This window comes from Sphaerodactylus townsendi, linkage group LG05, assembly GCF_021028975.2.
Source record: "Sphaerodactylus townsendi isolate TG3544 linkage group LG05, MPM_Stown_v2.3, whole genome shotgun sequence".
NCBI lineage: Eukaryota > Metazoa > Chordata > Lepidosauria > Squamata > Sphaerodactylidae > Sphaerodactylus > Sphaerodactylus townsendi.
In genome coordinates, this window is record NC_059429.1 from 91,563,922 (window position 1) to 91,583,739 (window position 19,818).

The 19,818-nt window shown below is 43.3% G+C and overlaps 1 protein-coding gene across 1 annotated transcript in view; it reads right to left on the reverse strand.

The window, feature by feature from the left end:
• The window catches only part of LAMB3 (laminin subunit beta 3), a 71,349-nt gene extending 56,187 nt beyond the window's left edge, over positions 1 to 15,162 (reverse strand). Inside the window, exons 1-3 of the mRNA XM_048497436.1 lie at positions 15,057 to 15,162; positions 13,993 to 14,049; positions 11,291 to 11,445 (exon numbers count right to left, since the gene is read on the reverse strand). Of these exons, the coding sequence (XP_048353393.1) occupies positions 11,291 to 11,445; positions 13,993 to 14,017 (180 nt within the window). The 5' untranslated portion in view covers positions 14,018 to 14,049; positions 15,057 to 15,162. The remainder of the gene's footprint in view (positions 1 to 11,290; positions 11,446 to 13,992; positions 14,050 to 15,056) is intronic.
• Positions 15,163 to 19,818: the final 4,656 nt, after the last annotated feature.

Here is a 19,818-nt window from a genome sequence, read left to right on the forward strand (position 1 = left end):
ACCCATTGAACAGTAGGGCAGGGATAGCTGGCGAGTAGGGTGGGTACCCAGAAGACGGAGCAAGGAGGGCTGAGGTGACAGGGACAGTTGGTCAGTGGTAACCCTGTGGCTCAAGCGGCTATCAGAAATATGCTGCCCCCAAGTAACCGGGGTGAGAATGAGCCTACCATTGCTCGGGAAGGGACAGGAGGGATGGATTTGAGCCCCGGCAGCAGCACTAGGGATGCAGAACCCCACATTCCCTTCTCTAAAAGTTATATAATTAACTATAATTGTGTTTTTTAAAAGTTCTGCATTTTTGATTTAAGGTTACTGTTGTGGTGGTGTTAAGGTTTCTGGGGAGAACTGTTAAGTTTCTAGTTAAATTTCCCGCTATCATGGGTTTTTTTGTATTTGCTGCTGCTTCTGTTCTTGTTTTGGTTGGGTTTGCTGCTGTTGCAATAATTTTGTTATTAAGGTTTTCCATGGTTGAATTCCTGCCTTTGCTCTTTTTCCCAGGTGTTTCTGTGTTTCCTGGTTTGGGGGTGTTTTCTTGCAGATGTTTAGTTACCAAATAGTAGTTTTAGTATTTGAATTTTGTTTTCCAAACTCTTTGGTGATTTTTACTTCTTGTTGGTTCTGTGTCAGCTGGGTTTTGTTTGGTATTCTAGCTGGCACTGCTGTGGGATGGGTGGGCCTGTGGGTCTCCCTACATTACTTTATAGGTTGGGGGGGGGGTTTGTCTACTAAGAAAGGTGGAATAGGATTGTTGTGGTAATATTTCTGCATTCTCTACATTTGTGTCACAGTTTTCCCAATTGTTAGAGTTAATTAGAGCTTAGTTGTAAAAAGTTTGATAAGGTTTTTCATTTAATTCAGGGTTTCATTTAATTTAAAAGAGTTTCATTTAATTCAGCGCTGCAGGGTTTCAGTTTTTCACTTAATTGGATATTAAGTTCAAATAAGAGTGAAGGCTGTGGGTTTGCAGTTTTTTGAAGAGTGGTTTGTTTCTGTGGAAGGCATTGGGAAGGGAGGACATGCCTCTGCTGTTCTCCTGGAGGGGAAAACCATCCATTTGAAACAATAAAAAACCATCCTTTTGAAACATTTTTACCATCCATTTGAAACGCTTGGAGGTGGGGATAACTTGCTGTTATGTTCAGTGGGCACTGTGCTGGAGATTTTCTTAAAAATGCATCCCCTGCAGGCATAAAACCAAAAAAGGTCAAAAAAAATCCCCATACGGTTAAAAGGACCTGACCGTTTTTGAGGTTTTTTGTGAAACCTGAATATTTTCAGGTTTCCCGAATCAGATACTCAGGTTTTTCAGATTTTTTTATAATTTTAAAGCCAGAAAAACCTGAACCCGAATTTTACTGATTTTTTTTATATGCTCAAGCCTAGTTATTACTTCTAACTGTCAAAGTACTAACTAGTTTATCCAGCATGTCTATTCCTGATGAAACAGCTGTACATTTTGCGTACTCATACGTATCTGCACTAAGATTACCTCCAGATAGGAAAAATAGCATCTGTGAAATATGGCCTTCTGGGTGTGTTCACAATGACGTCTTAGAGATGACAAAATTCTTACTAATTGCACTGAAGAGAAATGGAAACAATTTGCACACATTTGCCAAGAAGCTGATGTTAGCACCTACAAATTAGAAATATTTAATAGGGCTGGATTCATAAATACTGGTTGTGAGTAGTATGAAATATTCTTCGCAACATGAAAATCAAATTATTTTTAAAGGAAAAAATGTATTTGGTTAGTTTAGTGTGCCTATGAAGGACACTTGAGCTCTTATCTCTAGAAACTGATGTTGACAAGGCCACACTTAACTGAAAAGAATTAGTTTGGCACTTTCCCAGCATGCCAGAAGGTTGAGGGAGGGAGGATCACATGCAGCCTTGCTTCAAGTAGCTTCAAAAATCTGGGGACAGATCTTGTGTCTGAAAACTGAAGTGATATTCAACTTTAGGTGGAACCTGTCCCATAAGAATCAGATTTATTATGGAGTTCATGGGTTGACATTTTAAAGACCTGCCATACAAGGACACCAGCGTGGTTCTTTTAAGAACAGAGGACTATGCATTTTAAATCAACATTATGCTCTTGGGATTGGTATTTGCCTCTGATTAAAATGAAGATTTACAAGTGGGTATAATAATAAAGTCAATACCAATAGCAATAGCAAATACCTCAAGACACATAGGGAAGGAGCATTTGAGGACAACATGATATCACTAACAGCAAGAACTCTATGTACATAAGCTACTTACTAATCAACAAGTGTCTTGAACCCAGGTGGCATACACAGCAATAGTGTACACATCAAGCACTACTATAACATGGGCTTTGAAGAAAGGAAAAATTGATCTAAAAGTGTATCTGGCATTATGCTGAAATTCAGGAGCTGTGGGCCTGAATCCTAGATATTAATAGCAAGATCTAAGTCCACATACAGCGCTGATGTTCTTAGAGCCTTAGCCTCATTTTGCATGGAATGCTTGCCTCAGAGCTGTTTGCTGCACAGTGGGGTCTCCTTGTGTTTCTTGGTTTACTACCAACAGCGTGGCCTGCCTGCTGGACTCTCCCAAGTCTGCTTTTCCTGGTTCTCTTGACTCCACCCTCTACTCTCAACTCACTCTTAAAGACACAGATCTCATCACATTAGTTGTCGCAAGATTGCTGGCTTTGTTAAAACCCTTTAAATTATTGTTATATTGATAATGCTGTTGTTGCAATTATATCGATATTGGAGCCCCTTTCCAAAAATAATCCCCACACACACTTCCTGCTGCTGTTGCTATGAGAGGGGAGAGAGGCTTGTTATTTTGATTCTCCTTGGTATTTCAATATTCCTGTATTAGGTCTATCATTATTTTGATAATAATCAAATGCTTGAAGTTGAAATAAAGTTTATAAAAGCCCTCCCAATTATCTGGGTGGGCGGAAGTAAAGTTGGGAAGTGGGGTGGAGAAAAAAAGCCTAAAGCAAAGAATAATGCAGGGTCATTTTTTTCATCTTCCCAGCAAAGCAGGGGAAAAGTAGCTCTTTGCCTGCTGTAACAAACAGTTAAGATTATGAGATCTGTCGCACAGTGAGTGGGGGGGGGAGGGGGGAGGAGGCATCCATAACAGAAGCTCTGTCCTGAAAAGAATCTCCCTTCAGTGTGGGTCAGAACACCAGTGTATAATCAGCCTCAATATTAAGGAACAGCACTTATACTGATCACCTGGTCTGTTTCACACCAATGATAGGCCCCCTCCACACATGCAGAATAGTGCACTTTCAATCCACTTTTACAATTGTTTGCAAGTAGATTTTGCTATTTCACTCAATAAAATCCATCTGCAAAGTGCATTGAAAGTGGATTGAAAGTGCATTATTCTGCATACTTTTCCATCTGCTATGACAGATACAATGGTAGGATGATTTTTGCAGTTGTTAAAAGAGCAGGTCTTCATTCAAGGAAAGGGTAGAAGTCCTTAACTCCCACAAAAACTAATACCAAAGTTTCAAGTACCAAAAGAACTGCATGCAAGTTGTTGTCATTTGTCCCTTTTAATTTACTTTGAACACTACTCTGTTTGATCCCTTATGACCACTCTTTCTATAACAGAATGTCAGACCTTTAATTCTTTTGCATCCCACCATTCCTCCAAGGGACTCAGGGTATGTATCCTTGTGGTAACAACTATCACTATACAAGATAGGTCAAACTGGACTTGCAGGAACTCCCTTCTGATCTTTATGGATAAGCAAGTATTAGAAACTAGGCTTCCTGCACCTAACTCCAACATGTGATCTACTAGATCCCATTTGAGACCTGGACCAACACTATAAAGACTTCAGGTTACAAAATGCAGTTTTCCTGGATACCCTTCCATTTCAATGGACTAAACAGATTTTGAAGAACTAGTGAGTAAAGGCTTAAAGCTGCATGAATGTGACAAAGCAACTTTTTTGACTGAATTTTGCAAGTGATTACTCAAAAGACCTTCGATTGCCACCTTTCCTAAGAAAAGCTATAGAGATCTGCTAAAACCACAAAAGGAAACTACTTGCTTAGCTACTCTTACTAGAAGTCTATGAAGAACTATAAATGTAGCATGTCATAAATGTTTTAATTAAAAATTATTTCTCTGCAGCCCCCCCCCCCCCAAAAAGAGTTTTTGCAGCACCTCACAGCCTCAATGGATAAAATAAACAGAAAGCCCACAAAAAAAAACAGGGAAGAGCTTTCACTGTACTTGTTAAAACATATTCTTGTCAAAACTGATGCCAGGAAGGAGTGCCATAGTAGAAAAGTTTGCAGCATGAAAGATTAGCTGCAGTTACTGCAAATTTTCAATTCTATCCTTTCAGGTATGCCCCTTGAAGCCTTAATCTGCCCTGGATTCACTAAATGGCCAAAAGAAAAGTGTCAACCCCAAATGACCTCCTGTAAAATGGGAATATTAATCACCCAAATCAGAGACTGAGTTTTTGAAAATCCTTTTCAAATTGATACAGAAATGAACAATCAGCTGCTATTAGTTTTTATGAAGAAGAGTTTGGATTTATACCCTGCTTTTCTCAACTGTAACAGATCTCAACAAGATTTACAAATTACTTCCCTTCCCCTCCCCACAATAGACACCTTGTGAGGTAGGTGGGGCTGAAAACGTTTTGAGAACTGTGAGTAGCCCAAGGCCACCCAGCAGGTTTCATGTGTAGGCGTGGGGAAACAAATCTAGTTTCTGAGTCTGAATTAGGTGACCAGATTTTCACCTTTGCAACGCGGGGCACGTGCGTGACTGCGCGCGCACACCCGCACCCATGCAGCCGCAGGAGCACACTGCCTTTTGCAGCGCTCCCCGGTCGGGAAACAGGGAAACGCCCCAGAAGGCAGTGCGGCAGCGTGGGAGGCGCACGCGGCCACAGGAGCGCACTGCCTTTTGCGGCGCTCCCCAGTTTCCCACCCTGTCACAGGGTGGGGAACCGGGGAACGCCTCAAAAGGCAGTGCGCTCCTGCGGCCGCGTGCACGCTCCCGCGTTGTCGCACTGCCTAATCGGGAGAATTTAAAAACCCCGCAGGACACATTGCTCAAAAGCGTGACTGTCCCACCAAAAGCGGGACGGTTGGTCACCTTAATGTAAAGGAGTGAGGAATCAAATGCAGTTCTCCAAATTAGAGTCCATTGGTCTTAACCACTACACCACACTGGCTCCTCAACACACTGAAGATTTCTGAGAAGCCATCCATTTCCCTAGCAGATTCATTAACATCACTTGCATATAAAGAGGCCTTTTTTGTTTATGTCTGCCAATCTCGAGGTGGGACCTGGAGATTTCCTAGGATGAAAACTGAGCTTCAAAATATAGAAATAACTGCCCAGCCTGAACTAGCGGCTTCAAAGGGTAGATGCTATGATACATCAAACAGTCTAGGAGAAATTGAAGTCTTAGAGTTGCCACAGGCTGTAAATACTGCAGGACTTCTATTTCGCCTAAGGAAGGCAAATCCTTCCCCCTCCCCTCCCAAAATTATGCCTTGCCCTTATATCTCCAGGATTTCCCAAGTCTGTCAGCAACCCTAGCCATGAACTGGCCTTGAAAATGATTTTGCTCCTTGGAGAAAAGGTCACACAGTTCCCAATAACTGACTCGAGCATTACAGCCACTACTTGGATATCACCAAACATTGCTTCCGTAAGATGCCAAATGGAACTGCCTCATACTGAGTTTATTCATATAGTTACCGTGATCTATCAGAGTCAGCAAAATGTGGAATGGTATAATGTACTGTAGCCCAAACCTATCATATCTTAGAGGCTAAGCTAATGCACACTTTCCTATCCAGATGGCTTGCTGACATCGCTGGGACAGCATTATTTAAAGAAGGATTATTTTTTAAAAAAAATTAAAAGATTAAGAAATAATGTATCAAGGACAGGAAACCCCCCCCCCCCCATAGACAATTAGATAGCAACTTTGTGTGGATGTCCCTTAAAAAACTACTGCCAGTTGGATACTAAAGCAAAGTAACCCCCCTCCCCCTGTTAGTGCATGGAGTTTCCAAGGGTCTCCAAAGACATTCAAGCAATTGCTGAGTGCAATATGCAAACCATTTTGAGCAGCTTCCACCCATGTTTGTTTGTAACATGTGAACCAATCCCAAGCTGAAAATACAGGCAGAAAACTTGTAGTGTATTAGTTGTTGCAATTAGAAGACAATCTCAAAATTCCATGAGGAAGATCTGCAGCTATCACAGACAGGGTGGTAAAAAGGGCCAGTAATCTTGACTATGCTGACCACAGAACCCCAGACTTTTCCTAGGATAGAGAATCCAACCATCTTCCCTGAATAAACAGTTCCCTGATGATGGCTGGAGTTTCCAGATCCTAACAAAAAGAGTGGTAAAGAAATTATGGCCGTTTCTGCACGGCGGCGGAAACGGCTGGGTCGGCGCATTTTGCGCCGACCCGAAGACGCTGGGACCGTCCGCACGGACGGTCCCGGGAAGAGGCGGGACGCCGGCGCCGCGGAGCGCCGGCGCCCGGCCAACCCGGCGGAAGCGCTTGGGCCTCTCGACACGCTCGCTGGTGTTCGAGGCCTACGGGGACCGCCCCCCCTGGCCCAGCGCGCCATACCTGCTTGAGCGGCGCAGGCCAGGGGGGCGTGTCCCCAGGCCTCGGCGACGCGCCGGAGGCCCAGGGACAAGGTAAGTGCCGGGTGCAGGAGGCGGTGTGAAGCCGCTGCCGTTCGCTCGGCAGCGGCTTCACGGCGGCGTATTCCCAAAAAGAACGCTTCCCAGCGATCTGGGAATACGCCGGCTGCGGGCCAGCCAGGTGGCGCGAGGGCGGCGCGGCTGCGCTGCAGCTGCGCCCCCCGTGCGAATGGCGGCCTGGAGACGGCGTTTTTACCGTCTCCAGGCCATCATTTTCTGCCCATGCGGAAACGGCCTATACTTTTAAAAAATAGGACAGGTGTGGCCAGCTTGCTTGGCAATCAAAACACACCCCTATCTGCCTTGAAAAATTCACTTCTCACTTTCTGTGGGTTTTTGGAACCTTATTCTAACCTTGTTTGTTTGTTTGCTTCCTGAACACTTACCTTCTGCCCCGTGCTACTGTAGGTAAGTAGCGTGGGGTCCCCCGGCACTCCCCACTACAGGGGCGGCGACAACGCAGCTGCCCCGACACTGCTGCTGTCGCGCTCCCTCAGCACGTGTAATTCCTGGCGCTCTTCCAGACGGTGCCTTTTGGGGCAGCCTGGGCGCGCGCCAGAAATGATGCGCGCTGAGAGCAGCGCGCGGCATAGGGGGGTCGTGGCAAGTGGGGAAACGCCCATGCATGAATAGAATGGCAGCTGAACTGCATCCAAACCCAGATTTACAAGCTGAGACTTCTTCCCCGTCTTGCTGATGAGACAGTTATATCACCATGCCATATCTTGGATGATAAATGTATTTTCTCACTCTTTGTGATCATCATGCAGGAATACTTGTCTTGCCTCCAGGCAACATAGTGGTAAGAGTCCATGTCCTTGACCTATGGCAAACAAGGCCTTAATATCCAGGGATTCTCACACAATAAACACAGAGAAAGTTAGTCTGATGAGTTCATGGATAAGCCTGCAAGATTATCCACCTCACCATGAAAAGCTGGAATTCTGAGGAACATTCAGAAATGGAGACTGTTGCCTACTTGATTCTTCCACAAAACAATAAAAGGGTCAGTTCTGTAAAACTGTAATGTTACCACCCCTATTTTAAAGGTAGGTGATGCTCACTGTACAGGCAAGACACTGAGCCGTGGCAAATGAGACTGCTGAACAGAATGGTGTGGGTCAGTTCAGTAAACTGAACTGCCCCTTTTTTCTGGCAAAGCTCCTATTTCTTTAGCAGTGACTTATCAAACAGAAATCCAGGTAGCAAACATGTTTCATGTTCCTATGACTGTATTTTAAAAAGTCTTTTGGTCAGGGAGGGTTATGGCTTAGTGGCAGAGTACAGAGAAAGCCCCTGATCTCCCCAGTGAAATGACCTTGGTATATGGTAGAGGGAAAGACCTTCCTTTGCCTGCCCACCAGATGAGACACTGCTTTGGTAGGTAGGCCAACAGTCTGACTCAAATAGAAGGCAGCTTATTAACTTCACCTGTTGGATTCCAGCTAGTAGCAACTCTATAAGAAGCACAGGAACTGAGAGAGCAATACTAAACTGGTCTAAGCACAAGTCAGTCCCATTTTATTAAATGCAGATTACTCCCAGGAAAGTGTTCTTAACCCCTTATTTTTGTCCCAAGGCAATACATACATGCATACAGTATCAACATAGATTTTAATGCAGATTTGTCCTTCAGCAATAGAGGGAAAGTTCCTCCACAACACTCAATAGAATTAATACACATTTTGTATAAACTGCTATAATAACTATGGTCAGGACTTTGCCCCCTTCTAAGCTACATGCTGTCACTGTGGGGTGTACAAAGTATAAAGGTTAGAGGGAATCACAGCCAGAGGAAGAAGAGCAGACAAAAGGCTGGAGGTTGGAGTGTTTCCATCAGCAAGAAATTTACCAGGATTGCAAAAGAGCACTCTTTGGGACACTTCTGATTGGCACTAGACTCAGACAGTACACATTGGCCAGCAGGGCAGAGTGTGAGGAAAGATCGAGAGAGAAAGCAAGCAAACCCCCTCCTTCCATACCCTGTGCAGAGGTTACAAAAAATGGACTTTAAAACTTCAGCTGTTTGACAGAATTCTGGGAACGTGACACATAGCAACATTAAAATTATGTACTAGAGAGATTGTGGTGAACAAATTAAATAGTTCTCACTGTCAGTTCACTGCACTGACTCATCAAGCTGTGCTTAAATTCATTGACTAGCCCATCACACACACACACACACACACACACACACACACACACACAAAGAAATCCTCCAGATTTTGTGAACAAGGACTTCTTGCACAAGCACTCACACTGGAGGCAGGAGCTGCAACTCAGAGGTAGAGCCTCTGCTTGGCATGCAGAAAGTTCCCAAAGTCAATCTCTGGGAACACCACTGAAAAGGATCAGGTAGCAGACTGTATGAAAGACCTCAGTCGGAGACCCTGGAGGGCATCTGTCCATCAGACTAGACAACACTGACCTTGATAGACCAATGTTTTGACAGTGTAAGGCCACTTCATGTATCCTCATTAAAAGCTATGTGCACATGACCATGAGGTGTACTCTCATGTTCAGTTGTATGTCCAGCCTATGGTCATGATCACTGTGTGAACCAGCCCACCTGTGTGCACCTGTTTACTTACTTATTTATAAGATTTATATACCTCCTTTCCACCCAAATACGGTCCCCGAGGCAACAACCAAGGCATTAAAACTGCATCCAGTGCAATACAAACGAACATATAACCATGGAGGAGGGTCAATAAGGTTTTACTAGGGATATGCCAAACAACCCAAAAATCCTTCACCCATCAGCAGAAGACTGGGAAAGAGGAAAAGGGTTGTGGCCTCTTCTTCCTCCTCCTCTGAGGTGAGGTTACAACCACCCACCCTGTGATCATTTCCTCTTTCAGGCTTTCTGATTTTACTCAGAAGTTCTAAAACTGACACACTTCCTTTTTTGGTTAGATTTAGCAAGCTTGGCATTATTAGGAATTTTAAGATAATCCTTTGCCAGAACTTTTTCAGTTTCAAATGCTTGCTTTTCCTTTGGTATACAGGACTGCTTCTTGACACACCTTGCACCCCTTTGCTTCAGTTCTGCCCCAAACCATTTCCACAATTAGACATGCAGGATCCCTATTTTAAAAAATTACAAGGTTGTCATATGATGTAGCCACACCTTGGATAGCCTTCGTGTCTTTTAAAACCCATTCCTTATTCTTGCAGTGATATCACATGAAGCTTTAAAAGTAGCCTCAGGGTTATTAATGCCCATTTTCTGCTTCTTGCAAGAGGTGCAAAAGTGTCCTAATGTGAGCACTGGCAGCCACTGTGTGCTATCAGCTTTCTGCAAATAATGATTCTGCAGTTTACCCTGCAATATATATACTGATTGAAGGGAAAGAAATGGCAGCTGGACAGCTTTGAAGGCCAGAAATGGAAAGAAAAGTTATCACTCCAGTTCTTTCTGAGGAAGATGATGATAAAATAAAGGACTGGACCAACAGCAACTTCAGTTTAGCCAGCTCCATTTCCAAAATTAACAACCTTAATTCCTGTACAATTTATACTGTGTTTACTTTTCCCTGCCAGAGTTCCTGTATTTTAACAATGGCATAATAGTCAAAAAAATCTTCAGCAGAAGCAGCAACAGCAAAGCTTTTCTTTCCATGGAGGTTTCAAGATGGGAAGAGCTTCTTGTGTTGAATTTCTGCTTGCCACAAAGATGAAAAGCTACAGGTTCTTTGCCAGAAAAAAACGGTTACCATAAGGCAAAATAGATGAGGAAATGTGGATGCATCTTTATTTATTTAAATATCAATACCCTGTCTTTTCCACCACCAAACAATACCTTTTGAAAGAAACAGCACCTAATCCCTACCATTCCACTGGGAGAACACCAACTTTCCCTCTTTCTGCAGATTGCTACTGCCCACTGAACAAAGGGTGACATCTCAAAAAACAGAGCCCAAAATGATGCTGGGATATTCTCACATGATTTTTAGGAACATGAACCTTTGCTGAGAGAAGATAGCACTGTGTGAGTCCCAATCAAGACATTTCTTTGGATAAAAATGAAAGCATTACTGAGGATTGTATTCAGCAAACAAAAGCAAAGGGCAAAAAAGCAGAAATACAACTTAACATGAAGTCCAGATATCTTCTGGATGCTTAGAAGTATAGGTACACCTTAAAACGTAAAAAGGGCATGTAGCCCATGTAGGATGTTGTGTATTTCTTTGGACTTATGGCACACTATGGCTTGATTTCATAAAAGGAATTTTGCTGCTGTTGTTGTTGTTTGTTTCATACGTTTAAAAATACTAGACAACCTAACCTGATTAAATGTTGAAATGTCTCTGTAAATAGGCAACACCATAATTAGATGTCAGGAAAGCTGATGCAAGACTTTTTGTGAAAACCATAGTTTGAGTCATTTTTAATGTGTAGCCATGAGGCCCACATAAGTATTATCATAAAGCTGAGAACATCCACTGTGCCTCTTAAGCAGGTAACCTTGTGATTTTAATTTTACAGACATTCTACCTAATTTTCTCAGGCGAACACAAAGCAAGTTTCAACCCTGTTAAACATGACTGTTTTCTGCATGAATGAAGGAAGATATTTGGGTCATACATACTTCCCCATATGGAGTGCAGTAAGTTTCAGGCTGGACAAGTCCACAAGTGGAGGAGGCTTTCAAATTCTGGATTCTGCCTATGAGAAGATCCCCCACAGGTGGGTAGCAAGCCCCATCTGAGCAGGTACTCTGTGCAGCCAGGAGGTCTGATGAAGCTAAAGAGAAATGAGAACTGGGTTTTAAGAAGGCCACACACTGAATCACAGGGAGATATACACAGCAACATTCCTAAAGGTTACATACATCCTGGTTACTTTAACCACAGCTATTCACAAGGGTTGCCAATCTCCAGGTCGTAGTAAAGAACAAAATTGTACTACAAGGCTACAGCTTAATTAACTGTATTGTGGTACCATTGTGGTACCATTTTGTTCTTTACTACCTTGTGATTGTGTACCACACTTTTTCCTCTTTAGTGGTGGCTGGCTGGAAATCTCCTGCTAATACAATTGATCTCCTGGTGACAATGGCGTTTTCCGCCTGGCATAATTACACTGGGGTAGAACTGGGATTGTAAATTCCAGGGTAATTTTATCCCGGCTCCTCCCTTCACATGGCTGCGTGTTTCCATGAAGCAATTGAGTTAAGACCAGGATGAAATACTCACATTTCTTTTGCATGAGCCTGGGACTTCTGTATTCACATTCACATTGTCTCAGATTCTGATTGGCTGTTGTTTTTAAGTGGCAACTGAAAGCTGAAAGCCTCTCATGCCTAGTGTACCACATTCTGATTGACTGTTGTTTTTGAGTGTCAGCATCAAACATATCTCACAAGAGCATAAGCACATTGTAATATCCTCTTGTCTGTGAAATGGCAGCATTTGTAGCCAAGTGATCAGCCACATTAGTTAAGGCCCAATATTCAGGGGATTTGGGGAATCACATTAATACTGACTGAAATATTGTGTCAGCCTCATTTTGTAAACATGTAGAAAGTACAGTAATGAGCATTCTCGGTGTCGTGCATTCTGATCGGCTGTTGTTTTTGAATGGCAGCTGCAAGCACATAGCAGGATGCTCAGTGTCCCAAATTCTGATTGGCTGTTGTTTTTGAGTGGCAGTATGAATGAAGGTCAGGTGGGGAGGTCAGGTGGCTGGGCGGGAAAATTAAACCGGCTCTGCTCCTGATTGGTTTTTGCATGGTAGTAGGCTCTAGCAGGCTCACCCTGGGATTTTTAAAAAGAACCTACAATTTGGCAATTTTTGAAAATCCCAGGATAAGGGAAATATCGTGGGGCAGCCCCAGAGCAGCCCCAATTTAGGACCAGGAATCATGCAAAAAAATTGCAGAAACCGGGATATTTCACTTGCCCATTCCAGGATATTTCGACCATGCAGAAAACACCAGTGATCAGTTCACCTGGAAAAAATGGCCACTTCGGAAGGTGAACCCTATGGCATTATACTCCATTGAAGTCCCTCCCCTCCACAAACCCCAGTCTGCTCTGGTTCCATCCCAAACATCTCCTGGTATTTCCCAACCCAGAACTGGCAAGCCTATTTGAGATATTTTTGTGCAACAGGACATGTAGATAGGCAAATTCATTTTTTCTCAGGCCTGATGCTAGTAACACAGTGGCCACTACATTGCTTGACACAATGGGGAACATTGCCACTGAACAGGCAAGGCTTAATTGATTCAATGAAATGTTTAAATTTCTGATAAAAGGATGCAACAGATGCATGTAGCTTGAAGATACAGAACTGACAATTATTATCAGTGAATCTATCACAATAAAGGCATTGGCGTAGCTCATTAAACTCTGTTATGCTCATTAGACCAGCTAGTCCTTAATTCAAAACCTCAGATCAGCTGCCAAGGAACTAAGAGGCTTTAGCAAGCCATTCTCTCTTCAACTCATTTGCAACATGGCAAAAGAATAAGCTAACATACCAGGTAGTTGTAATGATTACTGAGATTGAATATAGAGCACTTTAAATTTCTATCTAAAACACTAACAGCCCAATCCAGAAGGGGACACCAAATTGCCTCTTGGATGCACCATAGGGCTGCACTGATGTATTTGCCCCTTCTGCCAGCATAAGGGAAACTCCTGGCAGGGGTGAGGACAAAGGCACCAGCAGCCAGATGGCCCATGCCTTCGCAGCAATGAAACCCTGAAGTGGGTCAAAGCTGGCGTTCAGTCAGACACCATCATAGGGGGGCAGTTTGTGGCATTTCCAGGGGTGGTGCCAACTTTAATCAGTTTCCACCAGGTTTTAGGGCTGGGAACACTGCAGTCAGAGGTTTGGACTTACCCATTTACCCATTTAGCTCTACAGAGAGCTTTTAGGAAGTCTGTTTGTTTTTCCCCCTGCTTCCCTTGTGCTGCCTGAAAGCCCTTTGGAGACAGTGCTACAGCACTGCAGTGGTGTCACCCCCAGCCACTAAAGGTTTGTTGATTAGACTGCCCTTATTGATATTTCTGCTATAACACAACGGCATCTTTTGACTAAATCTGGCAGATACTAAAGTTATGGCTGCCCCAGTTTTTTCATACTGCCAAGTATTTCCTGTGAATAATCTTGACAGAAGGAGCATAATTTTAAACTAGTTTCAGTGGAGCACAATACAGTTAAGTACCTTAGGAACAATAAAATTTACCTCTAAACTTGTGCAAAATCAAAGTTTTCCAAAACATTACATATTGCCTCAAAAGTGTTTATTTTTAAGGCATGCCTAGAGATAGGAATACTTACCTAGAATAAAAAGAATTATCCACATGATAATGAGCGTCCACAAGATTAGAGATCCACCTGAAATAAAGATTAAAAATGTTCATAAATGAGAAGGAACAGGGCAAAGCAAGTCTTTAACACCTCCCTTAGCCTGAGGTTTACAATTATATTATTTGGTTTTCCTAGGGTCTACACGTTAAAAAGCAGATAGGAAAGATAAGATGCACATTGTTACTTCACAGAGACCTTCCAAGCATCAAGTCTTTCAGTGCAGAAGACAGCTCTGTGTACACAAAAGACTACAAATGGATGACGCCTAATGTGCAAAACTGTCTTGGGAAAACCAACTGTGGCAAGAACATGGCCTGCTGCTTTAGAATGTTTGTAAAATTCTGCATTGCATGTTTCTTTCAAACTGGGAATGGGGACAAAACAATGATACCTCACCAGTGATTTTCACAGCCAGTCCTGTTTGTAAAAGACCCCAAAACACGGCATTCACAATGGATGCTCTATTTAGAATTCATAGCTTGATCTCAGGTTATTTTTATGCCTGTTTGTTTAAAATCTTTTGTATAAATATCTACCCACCAAGGCTCTCTGGGAGGTACCGACCTACCACATTGTGTTCTTTTATTGTGTTCTCTAGGAGAACAAAACAAAGTAGTATATTTCTACTCAAACTTTTGGAGAGCCTAAATATTCAAATGGTACTTGATTACCTTTGGAGCTGTGGTTTATAAATCCAGCTACAAATATAGGACATACACATATTGCTAAAATGTAGACATATTCAGCAAGGAGGTAGGTTCTAATAATATATGTGCAGCACATCTCATCCTTGCATTCCAGCCCTCCTTTTTATTTATTTTTTACTTCATTCTGAATAATAAAAGTTCCTTAGCTCTTGATGATGAATGATATATTTTTAAAAGTATAACCACATCCACACAACTGTGAATTGACAGTCAGCTACAAACAAAGGAGAGGTTCCTTGAAGAAGAGGATAAGAACTCTGTTGCCATAGATGCTGGGGCAAAAGGGGTGACATTTATTTCCCGATTCCCGCACTGCACAGCACTTACCTGCTCAAGTGTTAGATATTTTCTCCTCTCATTTACAGGGGCCAACATAAATCCCTCACCTGGTCGTCTGAGCTGTTGTGTTTTTCTCGCCGTCTTTAAACACGGCCTCACCTGAGGAAATAAGTTCCTGTGGGTGTAGCAATGATAAAAGGAATGATTCAATGATCTGTTCAGACAAGACACACCCATTTACAGTATAACTCATCATACTTTCTAGACAGTGAGCAGTACCTGAAACACAGAATTGCCAATCCTTTCACTAACCAACCAATGGATGTACATTTAAGAATATAGAACAAGATAACATTTAAAAGAATAGAGAGAGAACAAAGTGGTTTTTCTCTGTTGCAACCACTGTAAGAAAATACAGAGGTGCAGAAGAAATCTCTTTTTATGCCAGCATTGCTTTTCTAAAGCCATATAGGCTTTCCCTTCACTTAATACTTAGCACTGATATATTGCTGTTGGGTATTCATAGTGTTTCCCCTGCTTTGGGCTGTATACTACAAACGGGGATCCCAGGGAGCAGAGCTGTCTGTGATATGGGGATCACTCACTCCTGTGCTAGCAGAGAACAATATATGCATGCCCAGACTGGAAAAGATGAGTACATAATCTCCGGGAAACAAGAAAGAATAAGAACAAAGAACAAGATCAAAATTGGTTCAGACTCTTGAGCATTCAACATAGCGCAGTTAGGGAGTGAGCCTTTAGGTGAAGGTCCGATATTATGTCAGAGGACCATTCAGTGGGTGCCCACCATCACAGCCACAAAACACCAAGGATGATTGTGCTTCCCAAGTTATTTTTAAAAACCTGCTTCATGGGAACCGTACTTAATGATCTGATCACTGAGAAAACTCATTTCCTCACAACTGCAGTGCTCACAACTGCAGGCATCAGCAGGACAGACAACCGAGGGGTTACAGACGGCTGTGTAGTCTGGTTGCACTGCACCCTCTGGAAAACCAATGTCAGCACTTTCCTCCTTTCTGACATAGAGAATGGTTCTTTGTTGGCACTGCTCCTATGCCTTCAGCTATAGTCTGACACATGGGCATTAAACAGGTGAAGCTTTCTCCCCCACTTAAAGCAAGAAAAAGCTTCATGCTATTAAATGTATTTAAAGGCATAAGACCAAGACTGTGAGCTCTAGTTTCCAAAGGACTGGGCTATAATAAATCCATCACTCCTTTAAAAGGTAAAGGGGCAAGCACCAAATCATTACTGACTTATCAGGTGATGTCACATCACTATGGTTGTGGTGGATTTTCCGGGCTGTGTGGTCGGGGTCTGGTGGATCTTGTTCCTAATGTTTCGCCTGCATCTGTGGCTGGCATCTTCAGAGGTGTATCACAGAGGGAAGTCTGTTATACACTGTGTCCAGGGCACTGTGACTGGACACAGTGTGTAACAGACTTCCCTCGGTGATACTCCTCTGAAGATGCCAGCCACAGATGCAGGCGAAACATTAGGAACAAGATCCACCAGACCACGGCCACATAACCTGGAAAACCCACCACAATCAGTTGAATCCAGCCATGAAAGCCTTCGACAATTTCACATCATTATGTTTATTAGACAGACTGTGTTTACAGGGTGATTTGCCATTGCCTTCCCCAGTCACTTTATATTTACCTCCAGCAAGCTGGATACTTATTTTGCTGACCTTGGAAGAACGGAAGGAAGGCCAAGTCAGCCTTAAGATGTCAGATTGTCTTTATTCTATTTTCATCTCACCCCTTCTCTAAAAGTGCTCCAAAAGATATTACTTTCACAGCTTGCCTACAGAGGCTTTTGGCTCCCTAGGCCACTTGCACACACATACACACACTGCCAGCTAGCCAGCTGACCTTCCCCCCACCCCCGCCCAATGCCAAATTGCTGGGAACCTTCCAGAATTACAGTTCATATCCAGACAAGAGGGATCAGTTCCCCTGGGGAAAAAACCAATCATTTGGAATGTGGATTCTATGGCACTGTACCCCACTGAGATCCCTGTAATCCCCAGGATCCATCCCCAAATCTCCAGGAGTTTCCCAATCTGGATTTGGCAAACCTGGCTCTTCTCCCCAGCCCACACATCTCCCACCAGTGACCAGGAGGGACCTGGCAACCCTAGGCACAGGTGAAAGGATGTCACTTAGAGCTGGCATTTGTAGGGTTGCCAATTACAAATTGAGAAATTTTTGGAGATTTGAGGGGGGGTGGAGTTGGGAAGAGCTGGGTTTGGGGAGTAGAAGGTATAATGCCATAGAGCTCACCCTCCAATGCAGCCATTTTCTCTAGGATAACTTCTCTGTCATCTGGAGATCAATTTTAATTATGGGACATCTTCTGGTCCCATCTGAAGTACCTAAGTAATTGTCTAGATCTGTCTAATGGGTGGGCTGCCTCTGGTTTCCAAATTTTAAACTTCTCCTTGTAGATGTAATAACAAATTAATCTGAAGCCAATATACTATGACAACTTTCATGTACCCATTCTTCGTACCCAGTCTTCGTGTGCGTATTAAACCTCTACTAAAGGGAGAAGACGTTTTATTCCTGGCTAGTTGGCAACCTTACTCAAAATAGCAAACCTAGGAAATAGATTTGACTGACTGGCCCAGGCTCATCCACTGATCACTGTTCACAAATTGCAATGAAAACATATACATAATACAGTGAATACATATACAGGACTAGCCTGGTAACCAGCAGCAGATTGAGGGGCAAGGATAGGGGGTTTAAATCAATGACTGAATGATAAGACCTTTGGGGAAAATTCAGAAGCTACATCAGCCATCTCTAGGAAATGCTGGACACTATGATTTTACCAGAGGGGTTCTGACAATTTCTGAACTGATGCAATGTCACTTTCAGGATTTTCCCAGAAGTGACATCACACCATGGCTCCAACAGTTATTTTACTTGTTTGTTTGTTGTATGTGAATAGCAGCAGAAAATACAAGGCAGGGATGGAGTTTGCCACTCTCCAGGGTTGCCCTGACCTGGGTGGCCCAGGCTGGCTTGATCTCATCAGATCTCAGGAGCTAAGCAGTGTTGGACTTGGTTAGTTGTTGGATGGGAGACCACCAAGGAAATCCAGGGTCGCAATGCAATGGCACTCTCAAGGGGGAGGGGGGGGGTAGCCTAAGCCTAGTACTGCCAGTCTCCAGGTATGGTGTGGAGATCTCCTGGAGTTATGAGTGCTCTCTGGACAACAGAGATCATTTCCCCTGGAGAAAATGGCTCATTTGAAGAGCTAACTCTATTACATTATACCCTGCTGGGATCCCTCTCCAAACTCTGATTTTCCCAAGCTCCAACCCTAAATCTCCAGGAATTTCCAACCACGAGTTGGCAATTCTAAACTCTAAGTATACATGATTTCTTTTAATGTGCATGTTGGGTAATTCTCATGCTACCTTGCACACATGTACAGCCGAATGTACGATACAAACCATACATTTGTCTAAATACTTGTCCTTGGTTTAAATTGTTGCAAATGCTAAGAGAAGGCATACTGTGTCTTTCTTACAAACATATGTGCATGTGGTAATCTCCCATAAAATAGTTGTACTGTTTGCTGTTTAAATTCTTAAAATGGAAGTTCAAGGCTGTGGTTCAAGATTGAAAAAAAAGTCTGTCTCCTAAGGCTACACATTTGGAGGCTCTGCTGGGAGTTTTTGCCTGTTCTCTCTTGGGTGGGGCAAGAATGCTGGTAAGTGGGTAGAGCCGTTGGGTGTGCCTGTCCTGCTTTTGTTCTACATGCTCAGACTACAATTACTAATGTTGCAGTGCCAAATTTTTCATCCTGGAATCTTGATTCAACAAACCAACCTTACAGTCAACAGCTCTCAGCATGTCAGGGAACTGAGCCGGTTTTTGAAAAAAAGGAGAATTGTGTGTTCTTTAAACCTTCTATGTGATCACCATTTGTACATGCAGTACAACACTGTTCTAATCCATTTGGGACCAAATCCAAATGCTAATCACAGTGCAAAATAAACCATTGCTTGCTCCCTCCCACAATACTTTTGGTCTTCCAGGTTACTGAGCCAAAGGGAGGAAGGACCAACTAGATGGTGGGCAAGCTAAAATATCCTTTCTCTTCTAGGCCAAATGCTGTAAAAGCTTAAAATAACAACACAAACAGGAGCATAAGCCTTTGTCCTCTCTCATTCATTATATAGGCAACAGGCTAAACAATGGCTTGCCCCTTCACCCCTTTCTGTGATAAGCTGTTGCAATTAAACCAAATGGTCTCAGCAAAATTCTAAGCTCTGCGGGGAAAGGATCAGTCATGGAAAGTGGAAAATCAGTACCACTATTAGGAGGGAAGTTAAAGAGATCTGTGCTATGGAGAGAAACACATCTCACAATGACACACCTCTGAAGATGACAGGCATAGATGCAGGCAAAAACTTAAGAGCAAAAACTACCAGACCACAGCCACATAGCCCAGAAAAGCCACAACAGTCAGGCCGTTTCCGCACGGACAAAAGGAGCAACGCAATGACGTCGTAAATAGCAACGCTTCTGCGAAAAAATGTTCGCACAGACAGGCGGAGCTGCGTGCGTCAGGAGCCCCGCAGAAATGTGACGGTTCGCACGGAAGCGCTGTGGAAGCAGCGTCTCGCCACGCTCCGTTGCGGCTGCACACTCGCGAAGCAGCGCGATTGGCTGATGTGACTGCCCTGATGTCCTGCCCGTCCCCCATCTGTCATTGCCTCCCCTCCCAGCTACTGTCAGTCCCAGTTCATGTTACCTGTGAGACC